Source organism: Synchiropus splendidus, chromosome 1 (assembly GCF_027744825.2).
Source record: "Synchiropus splendidus isolate RoL2022-P1 chromosome 1, RoL_Sspl_1.0, whole genome shotgun sequence".
NCBI classification, from domain to species: Eukaryota; Metazoa; Chordata; class Actinopteri; order Syngnathiformes; family Callionymidae; genus Synchiropus; species Synchiropus splendidus.
Genome location: NC_071334.1, coordinates 23,457,452 through 23,474,051, shown reverse-complemented (window position 1 = coordinate 23,474,051; position 16,600 = coordinate 23,457,452). Strand labels below are relative to the sequence as shown.

Genomic DNA, 16,600 nt, shown 5'->3' with positions numbered 1-16,600 from the left:
GATACCTCTCTCTCTTTTCAGACAAGTTTTCACATACGCTTTTCTCTTTCTTCTGCCACACACCACTCTGTGGTCTGGGCCTCGGGAGCCTCGCCACTCCTCCGCGAATACTCTCCACAGCAGTATTGGGACGCAGCCGCTCCAGCTGCGTCCCGGGAGCCGTTTTTTTAAGTGACCGCAGTGTAACCTGACTCTTCTCGGGCTGATGTTCCGATATAAGTCTGTGTTCTGGAGGACAAAGCGACGCTGCTGACTGGACGAACTTTAATAAGTCAGAAGAAGTATACGGCGAACTTTTCACTCCAGACAGTTTGACTATCGCCAAAGAACCGAAGTGCCGGGACGTGAACCGGCTGACTCAACGGAACCGAGGTTCACTTCAAAATCCCAGAAGGTTCGTCGTATTAATGTTTGGAGACACGAATGTAATGAACCGATGGTACGCTGAGAACCACGCGTGCGGTTGTTTGATGCCGTCAGCGTGTGTAAAAGTGTGTGCATGTTGAGATAGGTGATTTCTTTCGTCATCTAACCATGAAAGTGGTTCAGGACAACGCGTGGCTCACTCTACTGGACATGACTTGTATTGTTCATCAAATCCTTTAGGAGTTGCATCGTTGACGGGAATTGTTTTTGCGCCACAGATGCGTGACTATGTCACTGGATTCCAAAACCTCCGGTCTTCTTCTGTCAGACCCCAGAACTTCTTGTCTGTTCCAGACGGCAGACGAGAAGGATGACACGACTGGAGATGAGAGGTGAGTAACGTCGCATCCTTCCGTGCTGACGGACGAGGCACTTATCTAGCAGTGACGGCCCATCACTTAGGTAAACTGAGCAGCCAAAGCCTTCGCAACTGTCGTAAAAATCTTCAGAAGAACTAACAGACGTTTACTATAGCAATTCTAATTCTTTATTCTATGAAGTTGCGTGAAGCTATTCCGAGCTGTTTCTCCTCTTATGTAAACATTGGCTGCTCGATTTCTTGTGCTGCATTTTGTGTGTATTTTTTCTTTTTTCTTAAACACACAAATTTAGCATCTAGGATTCGCTGTGTCTACGTATTCCGCCAGGGCCTTCACTGTCCCAACTGCTGACTGAAACTATCATAACCACCAATATTAATGAGACTGAGTCATGCTAGTATCACACCATTATTTTTCTGTCTTCCAAATGGTTGATCAGCGTTAACATTTAGGTTTCTTGCTAGAAACGCATCCATCAGAAGGTGAAGAGAGAACTTTAGATTTAATTTATTTTAGACCAGCTTAATGATCCATTTTCAAGAAGGACCATGGCAAGATAAGATAAGATAGACTTTATTGATTTCACCAAGGAGAAATTCACAGTTACAGGAGCTCTTAGGTTGTTAGTGCAAAAAGAATTGTTAGAGTCAAAACAAATTAACCGCTGCCAAATGGAGCTCGTATTCTCCGCCATGTTGACCAACGTTCATTGACACTGGACATAAAGTTCTTAAGTTGATTTCCAGCACCTCTAAATCTCCATAGTGTGAGTACAGCAGCACCCCTGGTCTTAAAAGTGGTTTGATCCACTTACCTCTTGACTGTGAAACAACACATATGAGAAAAATGTGAGGTATTTGATCTTTGCATAAACTCCTTAGCACACGCTATTCACCGTTATGAGTAGATCACCACAGCATGGACGTTGCTTGATGCTTGTTGGCCAGGAACATGTGGGCACCCTCGAACTCGACGTTGTTAGAAGATGCTAGTTACCCTCAAAGCTTGCATGGGTTCAGTGCAGTACCTCCCACACTAATCACAACTCATGTTTACTTTTTCCAAATAACCCTGAGCCACAATTACTATTAACACTGTGTTGGTACCCTGCAGTGTTCTGGAAATGCTTAGCAGCTCCAAGTTCACGGACCTGGAGTCATGGCTCTGTATGCCATCATTGCTACTGCTCCCCTCAGTCCTAGACTCCAGCCACTCGTCCTCCTGCTCCTCCCTCAGCTCCACCCCCTCCCCGGCATCCCGACACTCCATCTGTAGTGAGACAGTTGATGGCGCCAGGTGAGTTGGAATGTATTCAGTCTGGGCTTTAATTTGATATGAAAGTAACTGTTGACGCGGCAGGTTTCCTGACCTGTCCACTCTGACCAATACACCCAGACCTCTCCTCTCCTCCACTCCATTTCTCTCTTCATATCCCCCCTCACATGGAGGATCCAGCATCAGGAAGCGGCGGCGCCTAGCTGCAAGTCGAGGTGGACTCCATTTGAGTGCCTCAGGTATTTCAAACTTCTTTGTTGACTGCACAACAAAAAAGGGTACGTCTGTAAGCATCATTAACACAGTGGAATAAAATAGTTTGAACATCTCTGACCCTGCTGATCCTCAGACATTTATTTACACGCAGACTTTCTTCACGCGATAAGATAATAAGAGCTTCCTGTCTTTGACCACGCCCCCTGGTGATAAGGAAACTGAGCTTCCTGTGTTTGAACCCTCCTTTCTTAGGAATGATAATATGTTTCCCCTCATTATTCCTTCCTTTGATACAGTGAAAGAAAAACAGCCTTCATCATCTGCATCGGCAGTAAACAGTCTCACTGACCACTGCAGACAAGGAGCGCCCCTTTGTGGTGACAGAAGAAGACTGCGTTGGCAGCCAAGTCAATTCTGAATGAACAAAAACTGTCATTGTCAAATCAAATCAATACTGATATTTGAGGATGTAGAATCAAATTTAGTGATGAATCAGGAGGAGACAGTGGTGAGGTGTGCTGCAGGTGTAACAGAGGAGTTCAAAGTGGAGGTGGGACTGCACCAAGGCTCAGCTCTGAGCCCCTTCTTGTTTGCCATGGTGATGGACAGGTTGACAGATGAGGTTAGACAAGAAGCCCCTTGGACAATGATGTTTGCAGATGACATTGTGATCTGTCGTGAGAGCAGGGAGCAAGTGGAAGATCAGCTAGAGAGGTGGGGGTTTGCCTTAGAAAGGAGAGGAATGAAGGTTAGCCACAGTAAGACAGAATACATGTGTGTGAATGAGAGGGACCCAAGTGGACAGGTGAAGTTACAGGATGTAGAGATAAAAAAGGTGGTGGACTTTAAGTACTTCGGCTCAACTGTCCAGGGCGATGGAAGGTGTGAGAAAGAGGTGAAGAAGCGGGTTCAGGCAGGGTGGAATAATTGGAGAAAAGTGTCAGGTGTGTTGTGTGACAAAAGGGTGTCGGCAAGGATGAAAGGGAAAGTGTCCAAAACGGTGGTCAGGCCAGCAATGTTGTATAGTTTGGTAACAGTAGCACTGAGGACAAGACAGGAGGCAGAGCTGGAGGTAGCAGAGATGAAGATGCTGAGCTTCTCTCTGGGAGTGAGCAGGATGGATAGGATCAGGTTTAGGAGACAAATTCAGAGAGGCTAGATTGAGATGGTTTGGACATGTACAGAGGAGAGACAGCCAGTACATTGGTAGGAAAATGTTGAGGTTGGAACTGCCAGGCAGAAGGTCGGGATGAAGGCCTGTCACTGCCTGATGTGGTCCGCCTGCCTGATGTGGTCCGCCGGAAATTCCGGGACTGGAACCGGAAATTGCGTGTGTTTTACCAACTGACGTTTACTGGTAAACGCATGTGTCCATGGATATATCGCGTACAGGCGATGAAGTTTTTTTTTAACTTTTTAAAACACAGTAAACACAATTGGTAGACCTTGCGCATGCGTGTTTCTAACATCCGGTTCCAGTCCTGGAACTTCCGGCGGACCGCATCAGGCAGGCGGACCACATCAGGCAGTAACAAGGCCAAAGAGGAGATTTATGGATGTGGTGAAGGAGGACACGAAGTTTGTAAGTTTGAGAGAAGAGGAAGTAGAGGACAGGATGAGATGGAAGAAGGTGATCCGCTGTGGCGCCCCCTGAGGGGAGATGCGGAAAGGAGAGGAAGAAAGAAGAATCAGGAGGATGACAGTTAAAAGTTTGACAGATACAGCCATCTGTTGATGCACAGGAAAGAAATAGCTGATGCTACAGTAAGGTAGATCAGCTTGACTTTCAGAATGAGCCTCATCATTTTATCTTGTTTCTTTGTGTATCTATTTAGGTCATTGTGAAATGAACGAACTTTGACCTCTCTGATGTAGCACTTCTCTGGTGTCCTCCAGATTCTCTCCATAGAGATTCCTCTCTGTGGGAAGTGAAAGGTGAAGATGAGGTGGGCAGCGCCTCCAGTAATTGGGCATGTCAGCGACCCGTCCTCAGGAAGACGGTGTCGGTGGATGAGCGAGTTCTGCGGCCAAAGAGAGACAGACAACTACTGAGTCGACTGCGAAGCCGCCAGCCGAAGGCAAGTGGCGTCAACGTGAGTTGTGCCTGAGAGGACTGTGGTGGTCTACCAAGGGCTCAGCAGAGCACTGTCACCATGTTCTCCTGGTCTCCTTTGTTTTTGTGAGTAGCCAGTTCCTGTATATGCTGAACTGATCCACTTCCTGTCTCTACTTCACAGAGTCTACAAAGCTGCTGCAGGTTCGAGGCCAGGAACACGTGAGTGAGTCTTGTTCAGCAGTGGTTATTGACTCACTTCATCTGAGGTGAAGTCACATGTCTCCGAGGCTTATTTGTGCCATGACATCAGGCATCATTTTTTTCTAGTACATATCCTCCATTCGTCCTCCTGACTTTCCGTGTTGATCCTGACTTTCTCCCCATCGTCTCCCACTGTCTTCCTATGCTTCTTCCTCATCCGCTCCCTCTCCCAATTTAACTTAATCCTTCATCTGCACCTCCACACTTTCTGTCTGCTCACGCTCATTTTCTTCTCCTGACCAACATCCCCCCACTTTACCGATGTCCTCTCCCATTATGCTCCTCACTTTCTTGCCTCATCTCCTCCTCTGTTCCTGCTGTCACGTTAAATTGCAGTCTCCCATGACAACTCAGACAACCTCCTCTCTTCACCTTCCAAACCGCCCCCTTCACCCACCTCCCCTTTTGTTCTCTTCCTTTTGAAAGGCTGTGCTGCTGCCCCTCCTCCATGCAGGTTTCTGCGCATGCATGCATCCGCGCTAGTGAGAGCGCGTGCCTGTGCGTGTGCAAGTTGAATCAACAGGTAGTGTAGTCAGGCAGCTCCGGATACGGAGGTGTTGGGTCAGAACCAGGAGTAGCTGCAGAGTTTCCATTAATCCTCCAAAAGCCATCTCCTGAAGGAGTTACTGCTCCTCCTCTGATGCTCTGATGAAGACAGCAGCACTTGAGCAGTACCGCAGCCTCATGCCATGACAAGCCCTCGTGAGTACCACTGCAGAGAGGGGGGGTGGCATTCTAGAGTGAAGTTCCACACTGGTTCTGAGTGACAGTCATGAGTGACTGAAATTCTGTTTCGCTTTTTTGTCATGATGCAACTGCAGCCTTAATAGCTGGGTTCTGTTCCGTTCAGTCATTCCGGTCAATTCAGTGGCTCGAGTTGGTCGAGAGGTTCTCTTGAGTTCTGATGTTCTGTTTGACTCAAGTTGCGTTCAAGTTTTCAACAGCCTGTTGAAACCATCTCCGTCCACTGAATTATTAATTTGTCACCCTACCTCTCTGTGGGTGTGTGTGTCCGTGTGCAACAGTAAGAGACGGCAGCGCTCGACAGGCGATGATTTCATCACAGAGCTGAAACACCTGTTGCACTCTGGAGTCTCCAGATCATCGCTGTGCCTGGACAGGTAACAGAACTCTCTCTAACATACTCTTCATCTCTCCATGACACCCAGTCTGACACCTGGACGCAGACAATCCAGCAGTCTACTGACACGATCTAGAACTCTCTCGCCAGTAGCACTTGACTCTTTCATCTCCACGGCAACAAGTTTAGACACATTAGTTCTCTTCCAGCTGCATTTCTATAGCAACAGTAGCTGAGCATTTTGGGCAATGCAGTTTCTTCCCTCCTCGCTTTCGAACACTGAAACACTTTTAATGCACACACTGGATTCATACGGAGCTTGAGATGGCAGGGGGCTCTGTTCTTTCAAGATTCTTGGAATTTCTAGACGCTGTTGTTGTCATGGTTACTGGCCAGTGAGTGTTTGTGTGGTAAACATAACTATGTTTTTATAGTCATTTGGGGAAGAATAAGAATTTTCCACTGAATCTCTGAGGACGAGAGAGAAGATTAGCTAATCTCACATTCGTTTTTTTTTCTCACGTCTGCTTTTCCCAGACTGGTTCCAGGAGCCTGGAGCCCCCCAATGCTGAACCTGCAGTTGTCCCAGACAAGGAAGTGTCCCCCTGCGCCCCCCTCCCCCAGTGCTGCCAAGCGGCTCTATAGAAACCTGTCAGAGAAGCTACGAGGGAGCTCTACGTCGTTTGAAGAGGCGAACACGCGAGCCACGGTCGGTTTCATTTTCTAACTTCTCTTTTTATTTATTAACCTTTTATTTTTTAACCTTATAACCTTTCACTTTTGTATGTCTGCTTATCTTTTGTATCTCAATTCTTCATCATTGAGATACAAATTCTAGAAAACCTTGAATTGGGCAACAAGGTATCCAAAGTGAAAGCGTGTTTTGACGTTTAGTGTTGTCATGGTAACTGCTGCTGTCATCTACCTTTTGTTAGGATCAATGCTCAAGATTTTTACACTGTCAGAAATTTTTATTCATACTACAGATTTCACCATTTTGTCACCTCTTCCCTACACACTCCAATCCATTAAGTTTTACCTTGCAGCTTACTGTATGTTGTTAGCATGGTGACTCTTCAGAGCTACAGACTGATGCTCTGCATCTCTCTCTCTCTCTGTCTGCATCTGTCTGGGTGTAGACCATGGTGGCTTCTGAGTGTCTCCTGGAGGCCGTAGAGCAGCAAGATCTGGATTTGGTTCAGGTTCTGTTACTGTCCATCGATGATTTGGACCTGAACTCCCCGGACAGTCGTGGTCTGACTCCACTGGACATCGCAGTGATGACCAACAACACGCCTATTGCCAAACTGCTGCTGAGGGCTGGAGCCAAGGAGAGCCCACACTGTGAGTGTGTGCTTCTGCCTGTGTGTGTGTGTTACTAAGTTCTAATACTGACACTTCAATTGTTTCGCAGTTACCACCATAGAGAGTCGGGAGGCGCACCTGAGCTCACTGATGCTGGAAGCAGAGCAGCGTGTGTCAGCTCTGACTGCTCAGGCACAGAAGGACGGACTCTCTCTGGATGCATGCCAGAAGGACAAGACACTGCGGTCCTGGGAGTGGAGGAGTAAACTTTACAAGCGCATGAGAGCGGCTCTTCGGCTCATCCGTGAGTCTACTGTCTGTTGATGATCTTGATCTGGCCGATAGTCCAGTGAGACACGGATCTGGGTCTCATATGAAGCACATCAAGCTACGTGTCCTCTGCAGCTGGACCGCCGGACCCACCCACCATGGTCCGACTGAGTGTGAGTAGCAGCACGTCGCTGACCATCTCCTTCCATGAGCCACAAGGTCTCAACTCAGGGGTGATAACCAAGTTCAGAGGTAATAAGTTGCCGTCAGGGACAAAATCATTTAACATTCATTTTCTCTAGTTCTATTCAGTTCCAGATTTGGGTCATTGCTTGTCATTTTGATGTTGGGTCCCAAATCTAGACCAGTTGGGCACCGTTGTCTTAGCATATGTATTAATGAAGAGAAATGTATTTATGTCTATGTATATTCAGTGGAATGGAGTTGCTTGAAGGACTTCTCATTGGTCGCTGGACAAGAAGTCCTGGATGACCTGCAGACGCCAAAGCTGACCATCAGAGGTCTTGCCACGGTAACAGCTCTTGCAGGTCACCAGGTGAAGATGACAATCACATGGTGTATGTTTGTTTGTGTTACAGGGACGTGTGTACTTTGTCAGGGTCTCAGCATACAACCTAAAGGGTTGGGGTCCTCCTGCACCTTCACTACCCCCATCCGCTGCACCATCCAGTTAGTTAGCACGCAGTGCAGTGTTACTGGTATTTTAGCATTAAAATGATTTCCACTCTGTGCATGTCTTTCGGTGTAGACTGGAGGGAGTGTGTTGTCCGAGAGCCCCGACAGCGAGTGAACATTGAGGCAATGGAGCGACTGTTGCAGCAAGTCAGAGTCACGCACACACACTACTGTGGCGGAGGTGCAGGCACTGTTCATAATAATCACTCATCAGGCAAGGAGGTGTTCAGTTTGACCTGGATTTGTTGACATGCAGATGCAGCAAAGCTTCACAACTCAAGCAGGAAACAGTCGGTGTCCAGGAGCCTGAAACATCTCTTCAACTCCAGCAGCAAGTTCATCAAGACCCTCAAGAGGTCAATGACGCCCACCTGCTGTGGTCATGTGACCCTGGGATGGGCAACGGCAGCACACATATGCGGTGTTTTAAAATATGGTCCTCTTGCAGGGGTACATACCTGGCAGCTATATTTTATCACAAAGACAAAGTCCTGGTCACAGCAGAGGACCAGATACCCATTGTAGAGGTAGATGACACCTCAGGCAGCTCGCTCATGCAGGACTTCCTGTGGTTCACGAAGGTAAAGATTCTTATCATGGAGGAACATGGGAGCCGAAATGACCTGACACACTAGAGAGTCAATCTGTGTTCGTGTCTGAAGTTGTCCTGCATGTGGGAAGATGTGCGTTGGTTGAGACAGACCACTTCAGTCTCCATGTCATCATCGTCAACTCTGCAGTCGCGACACAAGATGCTGACAGCCGCTGCTCAGCTGCAGGTAAGCACATGGAACTGTAGAACAGGACCTCGGAGAGATGTTAAGCTTCATCGGTGCTGAAGAGGCTTAAGAGGGAAACACTTACTGTGATGTGTGTCTTCAGAATCTCCTGGGTACTCATGATCTGGGGAGAGTCCACTACGAGCCCATCAAGGATCGTCATGGTAACGTGCTGATGGTCACTGTACGCGACCTGGAGACTCCACCGAGTGGGAAGATGATGTCGGTCAGTAAACTGCAGAGTCAGCGCAAGTCAATGTCCACGCCAGAGGAACCGTACGCCTTGGATGTGCTGGTCATCACCCTGCAGGTAGGGTTAAACAAACACAAACTGCTCCTCACATTGTTGTACACACACTGACCTCTGACCTGCAGGACATCCTAACGTATCAACGGCGCAGTAGCTACAGGTTAGCTCCAGGTCTTTATCTGGGCTTTCTGAAGTTGAGTAGCTCAGTTGACCAAATCAGAGTTCTGGTGTCCCAGCGAACCCCTAACATGCTCTGTCACACGCGAATACGAGAGAATGCCAACGTGTCAAGGTAAGAGTACATCCGAGAGTCACTGCAGTAGAGGGGATTTGATGAAGTGAGTGGATGTTCTGCAGGGAGGAATGGGCCTGGCTCCAGTCCCTGACGGCCCAATGTGACCAGGATCTTGGACCTGATAGTCACGCCCCGTTATTGTTCTATGAGCTACAGACGGCTATAAAGAGTCTCCTGAAGCTGGTTAATGCTCCGTCGGACCAGGTGACCAAACACATTCCAGTGTCTTGGCAATGGAGTGGCAAACAATCTAAATCTGTAACGGTCTGCAGGTACATCAGTTCCGTCTCTATACCAATGAGGTCGTGGAACTGGGGCATGGTGTGGCCTTCTTGCTGTTGCTGCCTCCTGCTGACCATGTCTGTGCTGCACCGGGTCAGTCACAGCACTACACACTGATGTCAGGATTCATACAGCTGCCGCTGCAGATGTTCGAGCTGGGTAATGCACACATGTGTGCCTCTGTGTGTACATACGAGCAAAGTAAAACCTTCCCGCTCTTCCTCAGTCCACTTCAGCTGCTACCAAAAGAGTTTCATCAGTCTTTACTGTCGCCTGTCATCGGTTCTGGACCTGGGCTCTCTGGTGACCCAGCAGGCTCAGCGGGAAGCTTTGACGGACGAAGAGGTCACAACAAGCCGTCAGAGACACCAGATGATCCTGGACTACATCCAGGTAGACCTTCCTGTCCGTCATCGTCACTCTGAGTTTTATGACCTGCACAGAGTCGGCATACTGCGTCCGGTGAAAGGCTTGTTTTCTGTCTCCTTAATGATCTGGTCTGCATCTTGCAGCAGCTGGACGAGATGCGTCGCAGCATTCGTTGGATAAATGATGCCCTCCAGTTCGCTCGCGACCGTCAGACCAGCGCTGGTGTCCCCATCACCTTCCTTGTTGATCTGGCCAATTCGCAACACAAGAATGAATCCACCTCGTCTGCTGTGGACTATTTGGCCACACCCTCACCGTCCCCGGACCGCTACCGAAGGGAAACCATCAGTGGTGAGTCAGCATGAACACCAACCCTGTGGGAGCTCTGAGTTTGACTTGTGGTTTTGGGTATTTTTTCAGACTCTCTGCTCTGCTCGGATGATGACGGGTCCTCTGAGGTTTTCCTGCCCACAGACAGTGACTATGACTCCTGCGAGGCCTTGAGCCCCCGAGATTTAGACCATCTCAGATCCCCGACCCAGGATATCTCCCAAAAGTCCTTGCACTCGCTGGGCGGCAGCGTGCCCAACATGATGCAGGTGCACGAGCTCAGGTAATGTCTGGCCATTGGATGTAGAATTACAGTTAAATCGATATGGAGCATAATATTTGGTACATATTTTTATATTCTTCGTCCTCCCATAGGACCACCTCTCCTGCCCCCCCTGCATCTGCCATGAGTGTGCCTCAATGGCCCTCGGTCTCAGGGACTCTGCCCCGCTCACCCAGTGGCCCCCTGTCACCGCGATTTTTCAAGGACCTGCCTGCTCTCTCTGACACCGTACAGAGCCTGGAGGGTCTTTCTATTTCAAGTGGCGCCAACCACAAGGCACCTGCAAACCCGCCAGCTAAAAGAAAGCTGCTCTCCCGAAGCCACCGCGGGCGATACTTCAGTGGGCCTCAGCGATGGCTGCGTGGCCACAGCGGGGAAAACAGCAGTTCACTGTCCGAGGGTGTGTACACCCGTCAGCAGGACTTGGACCCACCCACGCCACGTGTGAACACCTACGTAAGCCAGACCACCTGTATCCTTGCTAGTGGGAGGCACAAACACGAGCAGCGTCCACACGTCCGCAGAATCTTTGTTGATACAGAGCCAAAGGGCTGGAGCTGGGGGTCGGAGTCAGAGAGGGCAGGGGGCCTGCCAGGTACTGTGGAGGTGGCTGCTCAGGATGTGGACTCAGATGACCAAACCAACGCCCAAATCTCTGAGATCCTCAGCAGCACTCTGTAGCAGCAGTCTTCACCAATTCTGACCCATTGTGATGATGTGCATCGACTCTGTGCTGCCACCCGGGAATGGAATCCTGACTCCAATCCACAATTGTTGAATGCAAAGTTCACTCTCAACTGTTCTGGTCCCAGAGCTGTTGGATGCTATTGCTCGACCTCCGGCTGCGTTTGCATGCTGACTGGAGCAACATTTGGATGCTAGTTTAACTCCGCTGAGCCTCAGAGTCATGGCCTTGACTGTTACTATTAAAAAGGATGCAAACAGGAAATTACAATTTCCTTACAGCAACCAAAGGTTCGTAAGCCCTGAATGTGGCCACCGAAAAATGTGTCTGAGACATCTTTGTTTCTGGTTCTGTGAGAACCACTGCACTTTGCCGTTTTCCAATGTGTTACCTTGTTCAATCAAGTGTTCTGTTCTTACGCGTTTCTGTATTATTTGTTGCAAAGTTCGGAAACATGTTTGACATGTTTGATGGTCCTTCTGACCACTCCCGTCCTCCTCAGCATGTCTGGTCACTGCAACAGCGATGGATCCTGACTTCGCTTTTTATTGAACATTTATTAAAAACACCTGGAGTTAAAAGCTCAGTGTGAACATGGGGACAGTATGAAGCTGCTGTTGTGTGCTCAAGTCAACATTTACCTCCAGAGAGATGTTTGTCATCAATTGTGTAAGTGAAACTGTCAACGTTTTTGGTGCAAATGTATCAAGTTTTTGCTTGTACTCCTGGCTGAACAAAGAAAACTCCAGATCAACAGCGGGTTCTGGTTCAATGCTCTCACTAAAGACCACTTGATTTGATGTTTAAGTGTCTTGCATGTTTGTAAAACAGGATCTGTATTCAAGGTTACGTCTATAACTTGTGTGATCGCATCATTGTTGGATTTTATTTAATAAGCTTGTATTGATTTATTTAAGTAAAACAATCTTTCCTGTGAACAAGAATGGTGATTTGTTTTTGAAGATTCGCACACATGAGCGCTCGATGACAACGTCTGGTTAAATTCAAGGTTTTTATTGAACTGTGGATGGAGTCAAGCACCAGGTCACATGGCAAATATTTACAAATGATAAATAATCACTTCACTGTGTTTATAAAACAAACGTAAATATTTTGATGTTTGTTAGGAATTAATATTATACAAAACTTTATTTACACTTTGGTCCAAACAAAAATGTGTTTTTTGTTTTTTTATTTTTTTTTTAATGAAGTGGCAGGGTCACTTTTGTTTTAGGTCCTACTAGCACCAGAGACTCAAAAGAACAGAAACCACGAAAGGAACTGCGTCGTATCAGGTCCAGATGTGATCGAAGAAAAGGTAAAACCCAGTTTTATAGCATTTCAGCACGTCTGAAATCTTGAGGCAACTACTGGACTCAGTGGTTCCGTGAGTGAAAGAATCCAACACTGGTGGGCGACTCTTTGACTGTTACAGTCACAAAGTTAGCAGTAACATCAGTGACAAACACTTGTTCCAAGAGGCTATGAGCTGGCCGCCAATCTGTCTCTGTATCTGACTCGGTAGCGTTGTCCCCAAGACTTGGTCGACTGTTGATAAATGAAGGTTCCTGTTCCGAGTCGCTGCTGCTGGTGTCATCAGAGCCTCCGGTGCTAAACTCGTTCAGGCTGCGGTTCTGTTTGCTGTCCTCAGACCTTCCCCGACAGGTTCCATCACCTGCCACCAAATCCTTCCGGCGAAGCTCTGTACTTCCCCCTGCTGGAAACCCTGTCCGCTGCCCAACTGATAGAATTCTTGTAGCAACGCTGTTTCCACTGCGTAACATGGACCTGGACATGGAGCTGGTGCTTGTGGCATTCTGCAGGTTCAGAGCTCGTAGACTGAGCACCTGGCTACTGCGATCCCTCTGAGCGGTCTGAGACACCTGCATTCGAGGAAAGTGTTTTTGTGAAACCACATGACCACCGGCACCATCTGATCGTCGGTGGATCTGCGGGGAGTGTTGAGTGGAGCCGAACACACCAGTTGTCCCAGAGCTCAGTTTCAGAGATGTTTTGAAGCCGACACTCGCGTCCGAGACCGAGCGCTTAGTCTCAGTCTGTTTTGCAGGTGACGAAGCAGTAGGCAGTGAACGGGTAGTCCAAATACCACTCAGAGGACCAGCTTTGGAGGTGGACGTCTGGGTGAAAGAGCTACTAGAGGCGTGGGCAGAAGGGCTTTCATCTCTGGTTCGGGTCAGTCCAGTGTAAGTAAAGCTTGCAGGCTGCAATGGCTTCTTCACCCCAGGTCGGACATCATCACGAGCGAGTCTGAGTGAAGAGGGGAGGCGCTGTGGGGGAAGAGGTGGGGGCCTGGTTTTGGCCTGCCTTAGAGACCTGATGTCTGGAGACAGGGGTTTTCGTCCCCTTTTCTTCTTGCGAGGTGGTTCAGGTTTAGCCAGGAGAATCTGAGGTCGCTTTTGAGGGACGCGTCCTGCCGGCTTAGACTTCCTGTCATGGTCCTCGTCCTCTGAGGAAGACTCGGATGAGGTGAGACCAGATGAGGAGGAAGAGCTGTGGTCCTTGGTGATGACAGGTGGGGCCTGACAGAAAAGGATCAGACAGACAAACAGCTTCATTAATTCATCTGATCCGGAGAGTAATGAGTTGATGGTCGGCTTCCCTGATGACACTCAAGTCATGGTGCATGCAGATGACTGGCTCAGAGGGACAAGAACAAAACAATATGGGTTCAGACTCACCGGGTTTTTCCGTGGTCGTCCTCTTGGCCGCTTCCCTTTTTTGAGAAACAAAAGTTCTCGCTCTTGTTCTCTGTAAGTTCGAACACAAGTTAGCATTTTTAACACTTGGCCTTCAGTTACTTAAAATTGTGGTTCAATCCTGAACACTTACGAGATAAGACAAACACAATACAAAATGAAGACTATTTTTATGTAACCAATGGGTTATAACAAATAAATTCATTCATGCTATACACATTTTACTAGAGTTGTAAAAAAAAATCAATAAATCAATATACAGGTGCTAATATAAATGTACACAAATAGTTGACTTTAATATTTGACGTTTTCAATGAGCAGGTTTGCCTTTCAGATGATGCGAAAGTTGACTGACCTCTTGTGGAAGGCAGCCAATAACCTTGGGTCCAGAATGTTTTCCTCTGGCTCCCAACTGTTGTGTCTGTAAACAAACATCAGTCACATGATTCTGCTCAGGAAGAATAATAACTGGGGAAAAAATAAAATGCTATGCGCTTCAAGTATAACGTCCAAATAACACATCTAAAGGGGGCAAACACATGTATAATTGTAGAAAATAAACAGAAAAACAAACAATGTAGCAATTTCATCCAACATCAGCTCACGGTGAAGCCCAGCGGCGACCGCTAACCACCGTAGCCGTCCACCAAGCGCTGTCAGAGGCCAGAGCAGCCACGGCTCCGTGACAGAGAGCGACTGTTGTCGGTACTGGAGCCCAGGAAAGCGGGGCCGTGCAGCTGGCAGCAGCCGCCTTTTGTTCCCCACTCATACATACTAGCGTATGTTAGCCGCAGCGGCTAGCTACTTACTTGGACGACCACCCCCTCCATTTGACCAGATACTCGAACTTTCCCTGAAGAAAACACACGCGGACACATCAGGACCTGGCACAAGGTACCGTCGCCTTCCGTCTGGGTCGCACTCACCTTCCTTGGTCGTTTGCTGAGGATACACTCGGCATCGAATACCTGGCCGACGGTGACCCCCTCCATGATACACCACAGCTCGGAGACACTTGTGGGCTGCACCGGCCACCGTAGACGCTCCACAGACTCAATTGACAGCAGTAGAAATCAAAAAATAAACGCGTTTGTTGCTTCATAAGTTGAACACAAAACATACATTTGTTAAAAATAAAAAAAGATGAAAAAGAACAATTGAGTGTAAACACTGGTTTAATGAATATTTGCAATTACAAGAGTCCGCCAAGAAAAAAAAAACGGCCGCCCCAAACGAACTACATGACAGTACAGTATCTCAAGCAAATTACTAAGGCCAGACTTTAGATACACAACAAAATACAGATAATATAGAGTGCTTGACATTTGACTCCTACTGGTCCATACAAGGACAGCAAAAATCCAGTGGTGCGGTAAGTACTGAAATGAATAGGTGAACTCACGGTAACACCATCTTAATCAGACTGTTGCATTTGCATGTGTCTTTTCTGTCTTTGCTTTTGGCAGAATTTGACATTCAGATATGTGGAAACATTGACATATGTTGAAACTACTATCTTTGTGTGCAGCAGTTTCAATAAATGAATGACTCAAAGGCCATATCGCAAGTCCAACTCGTCCTTTATCTTATTTACTGGTCAACTGCTCTCCCCAGTTTCCTGCCAGCCCAATTGAAACTGATGCACACCAATGCATTTCTTTTGCAGGCCTAAAAGCTGTTGGATGGTCCTTTCTTTTACTCTTCTTTCCTTCTCCTCGAGTCTGCATGTGCAACTTTATTGTCATCTCCCATCCTTTACTAGAATGGAGCTCTAAGCTCAAAGAGATGGCAGATATCCTATTCACCTACAACATCATCTACAGTGGGTGTGAGGTCTTGTTGTTGGGGTACCAGAGCAGAAACGTCACCATCGTGGAGGAGGGATTTATCAATCGTGTTAAACACACTTACTCAGAGGCAAAATCTTACTGAGAGGCGTCAACATTGTTGCCGCCAAAGCCAAATCTATGTCAACTGATCCAGAACCAGAAGGAAACCAACAAAGCATGAAGGAAAATGCCTTCACTCTGGAGCAGCATTAACACAGAAAGAGTCCACCACTGCTTCAGTCATACTGAACATTCCAGCAGGTGACGTACCTGTGAAGGAGTGACTGTGAATCCCATCGCGTCTATGATCAAGAAAGAGAAGGATCCAGGTCACAGAGGGTTACCTTCTCTGTGAAAGGACCACCTGCTGAAACGTCTGAAACTTATTATTTTATCAATAAACTACAATAAATTGTTCATTTTTTACAAAGTTGTGCTATGTCTGAGATCTTTACATTCACATTTACCAGTACGGCGGCCATGACAACCTGGAGCTGAACGCCCAGAAACAGTGGAGATGATCATGGACCTAGGAACCACCATCACTGAGGACCTCAAATGGGAGCTGACCATCAGGTCCCTCACCAGGAAGGCCCAGCAGAGAATGTTCTTCTTGCGGCAGCTAAGGAAACTATGTCTGCAGACGATGTTGCTGGTGGAGTTCTACACAGTCATCATCGAGTCCATCCTCACCTCCTCTATCACCGTCTGGTACAGCGCCACCGCCAGGGACAAGAGCAGACTGCAGCGCATCGTGCGTTCTGCTGAGAAGGTGATCGGTTGCAGCCTCTTAATGACCTGTATGTCTCCAGTGCCGACCCTTCTCATCCTGGTCACGGTCTATTTGTTTCTAGTCCCTCTGGCAGGAGGCTAGG

At 47.8% G+C, this 16,600-nt stretch overlaps 2 protein-coding genes across 5 annotated transcripts; one reads left to right on the top strand and one right to left on the bottom strand.

Annotated features, from left to right (window-relative positions):
- The first annotated feature begins 81 nt into the window (after positions 1–81).
- ankfn1 (ankyrin repeat and fibronectin type III domain containing 1) lies at positions 82–12,107 on the top strand. 4 transcript variants are annotated; one of them, XM_053853198.1, is made up of 25 exons: positions 82–394; positions 645–758; positions 1,860–2,042; positions 2,202–2,260; positions 4,134–4,330; positions 4,475–4,512; positions 5,580–5,675; positions 6,173–6,344; positions 6,775–6,979; positions 7,050–7,244; positions 7,346–7,462; positions 7,645–7,742; positions 7,810–7,900; positions 7,980–8,087; positions 8,163–8,262; positions 8,355–8,487; positions 8,569–8,685; positions 8,789–8,995; positions 9,061–9,227; positions 9,293–9,434; positions 9,503–9,671; positions 9,739–9,905; positions 10,025–10,232; positions 10,302–10,494; positions 10,587–12,107. In XM_053853198.1, the coding sequence occupies exons 2-25, from the start codon at positions 655–657 to the stop codon at positions 11,173–11,175; spliced, it is 3,855 nt and encodes a 1,284-aa protein (XP_053709173.1). In that variant the 5' UTR covers positions 82–394; positions 645–654; the 3' UTR covers positions 11,176–12,107. The 4 variants fall into 4 exon arrangements, with proteins under 4 accessions (XP_053709173.1, XP_053709171.1, XP_053709170.1 ...); XM_053853196.1 differs by having other exon boundaries at positions 2,142–2,260; XM_053853195.1 differs by having other exon boundaries at positions 2,106–2,260; positions 4,134–4,315.
- Positions 12,108–12,177: 70 nt separating this feature from the next.
- LOC128752219 (chromobox protein homolog 2-like) lies at positions 12,178–15,071 on the bottom strand. The gene is made up of 5 exons (XM_053853199.1): positions 14,823–15,071; positions 14,706–14,749; positions 14,252–14,317; positions 13,879–13,948; positions 12,178–13,719 (listed from the first exon to the last, which is right to left on the bottom strand). The coding sequence occupies exons 1-5, from the start codon at positions 14,886–14,888 to the stop codon at positions 12,556–12,558; spliced, it is 1,410 nt and encodes a 469-aa protein (XP_053709174.1). The 5' UTR covers positions 14,889–15,071; the 3' UTR covers positions 12,178–12,555.
- Positions 15,072–16,600: the final 1,529 nt, after the last annotated feature.

What these genes read in the sequence shown, in the direction of transcription:
- ankfn1 (XM_053853194.1), top strand. Translation starts at nt 655, where the DNA reads ATGTCACTGGATTCCAAAACCTCCGGTCTTCTTCTGTCAGACCCCAGA. An exon ending in GAGACAGTTGATGGCGCCAG is followed by an intron (nt 2,043 to 2,105) that starts GTGAGTTGGAAT and finishes TTGACGCGGCAG; the next exon opens with GTTTCCTGACCTGTCCACTC. An exon ending in TTAATGCTCCGTCGGACCAG is followed by an intron (nt 9,435 to 9,502) that starts GTGACCAAACAC and finishes AACGGTCTGCAG; the next exon opens with GTACATCAGTTCCGTCTCTA.
- LOC128752219 (XM_053853199.1), bottom strand. Translation starts at nt 14,888, where the DNA reads ATGGAGGGGGTCACCGTCGGCCAGGTATTCGATGCCGAGTGTATCCTC. An exon ending in TGGAGGGGGTGGTCGTCCAA is followed by an intron (nt 14,318 to 14,705) that starts GTAAGTAGCTAG and finishes GTTTGTTTACAG; the next exon opens with ACACAACAGTTGGGAGCCAG. An exon ending in TTGGCTGCCTTCCACAAGAG is followed by an intron (nt 13,949 to 14,251) that starts GTCAGTCAACTT and finishes TCGAACTTACAG; the next exon opens with AGAACAAGAGCGAGAACTTT.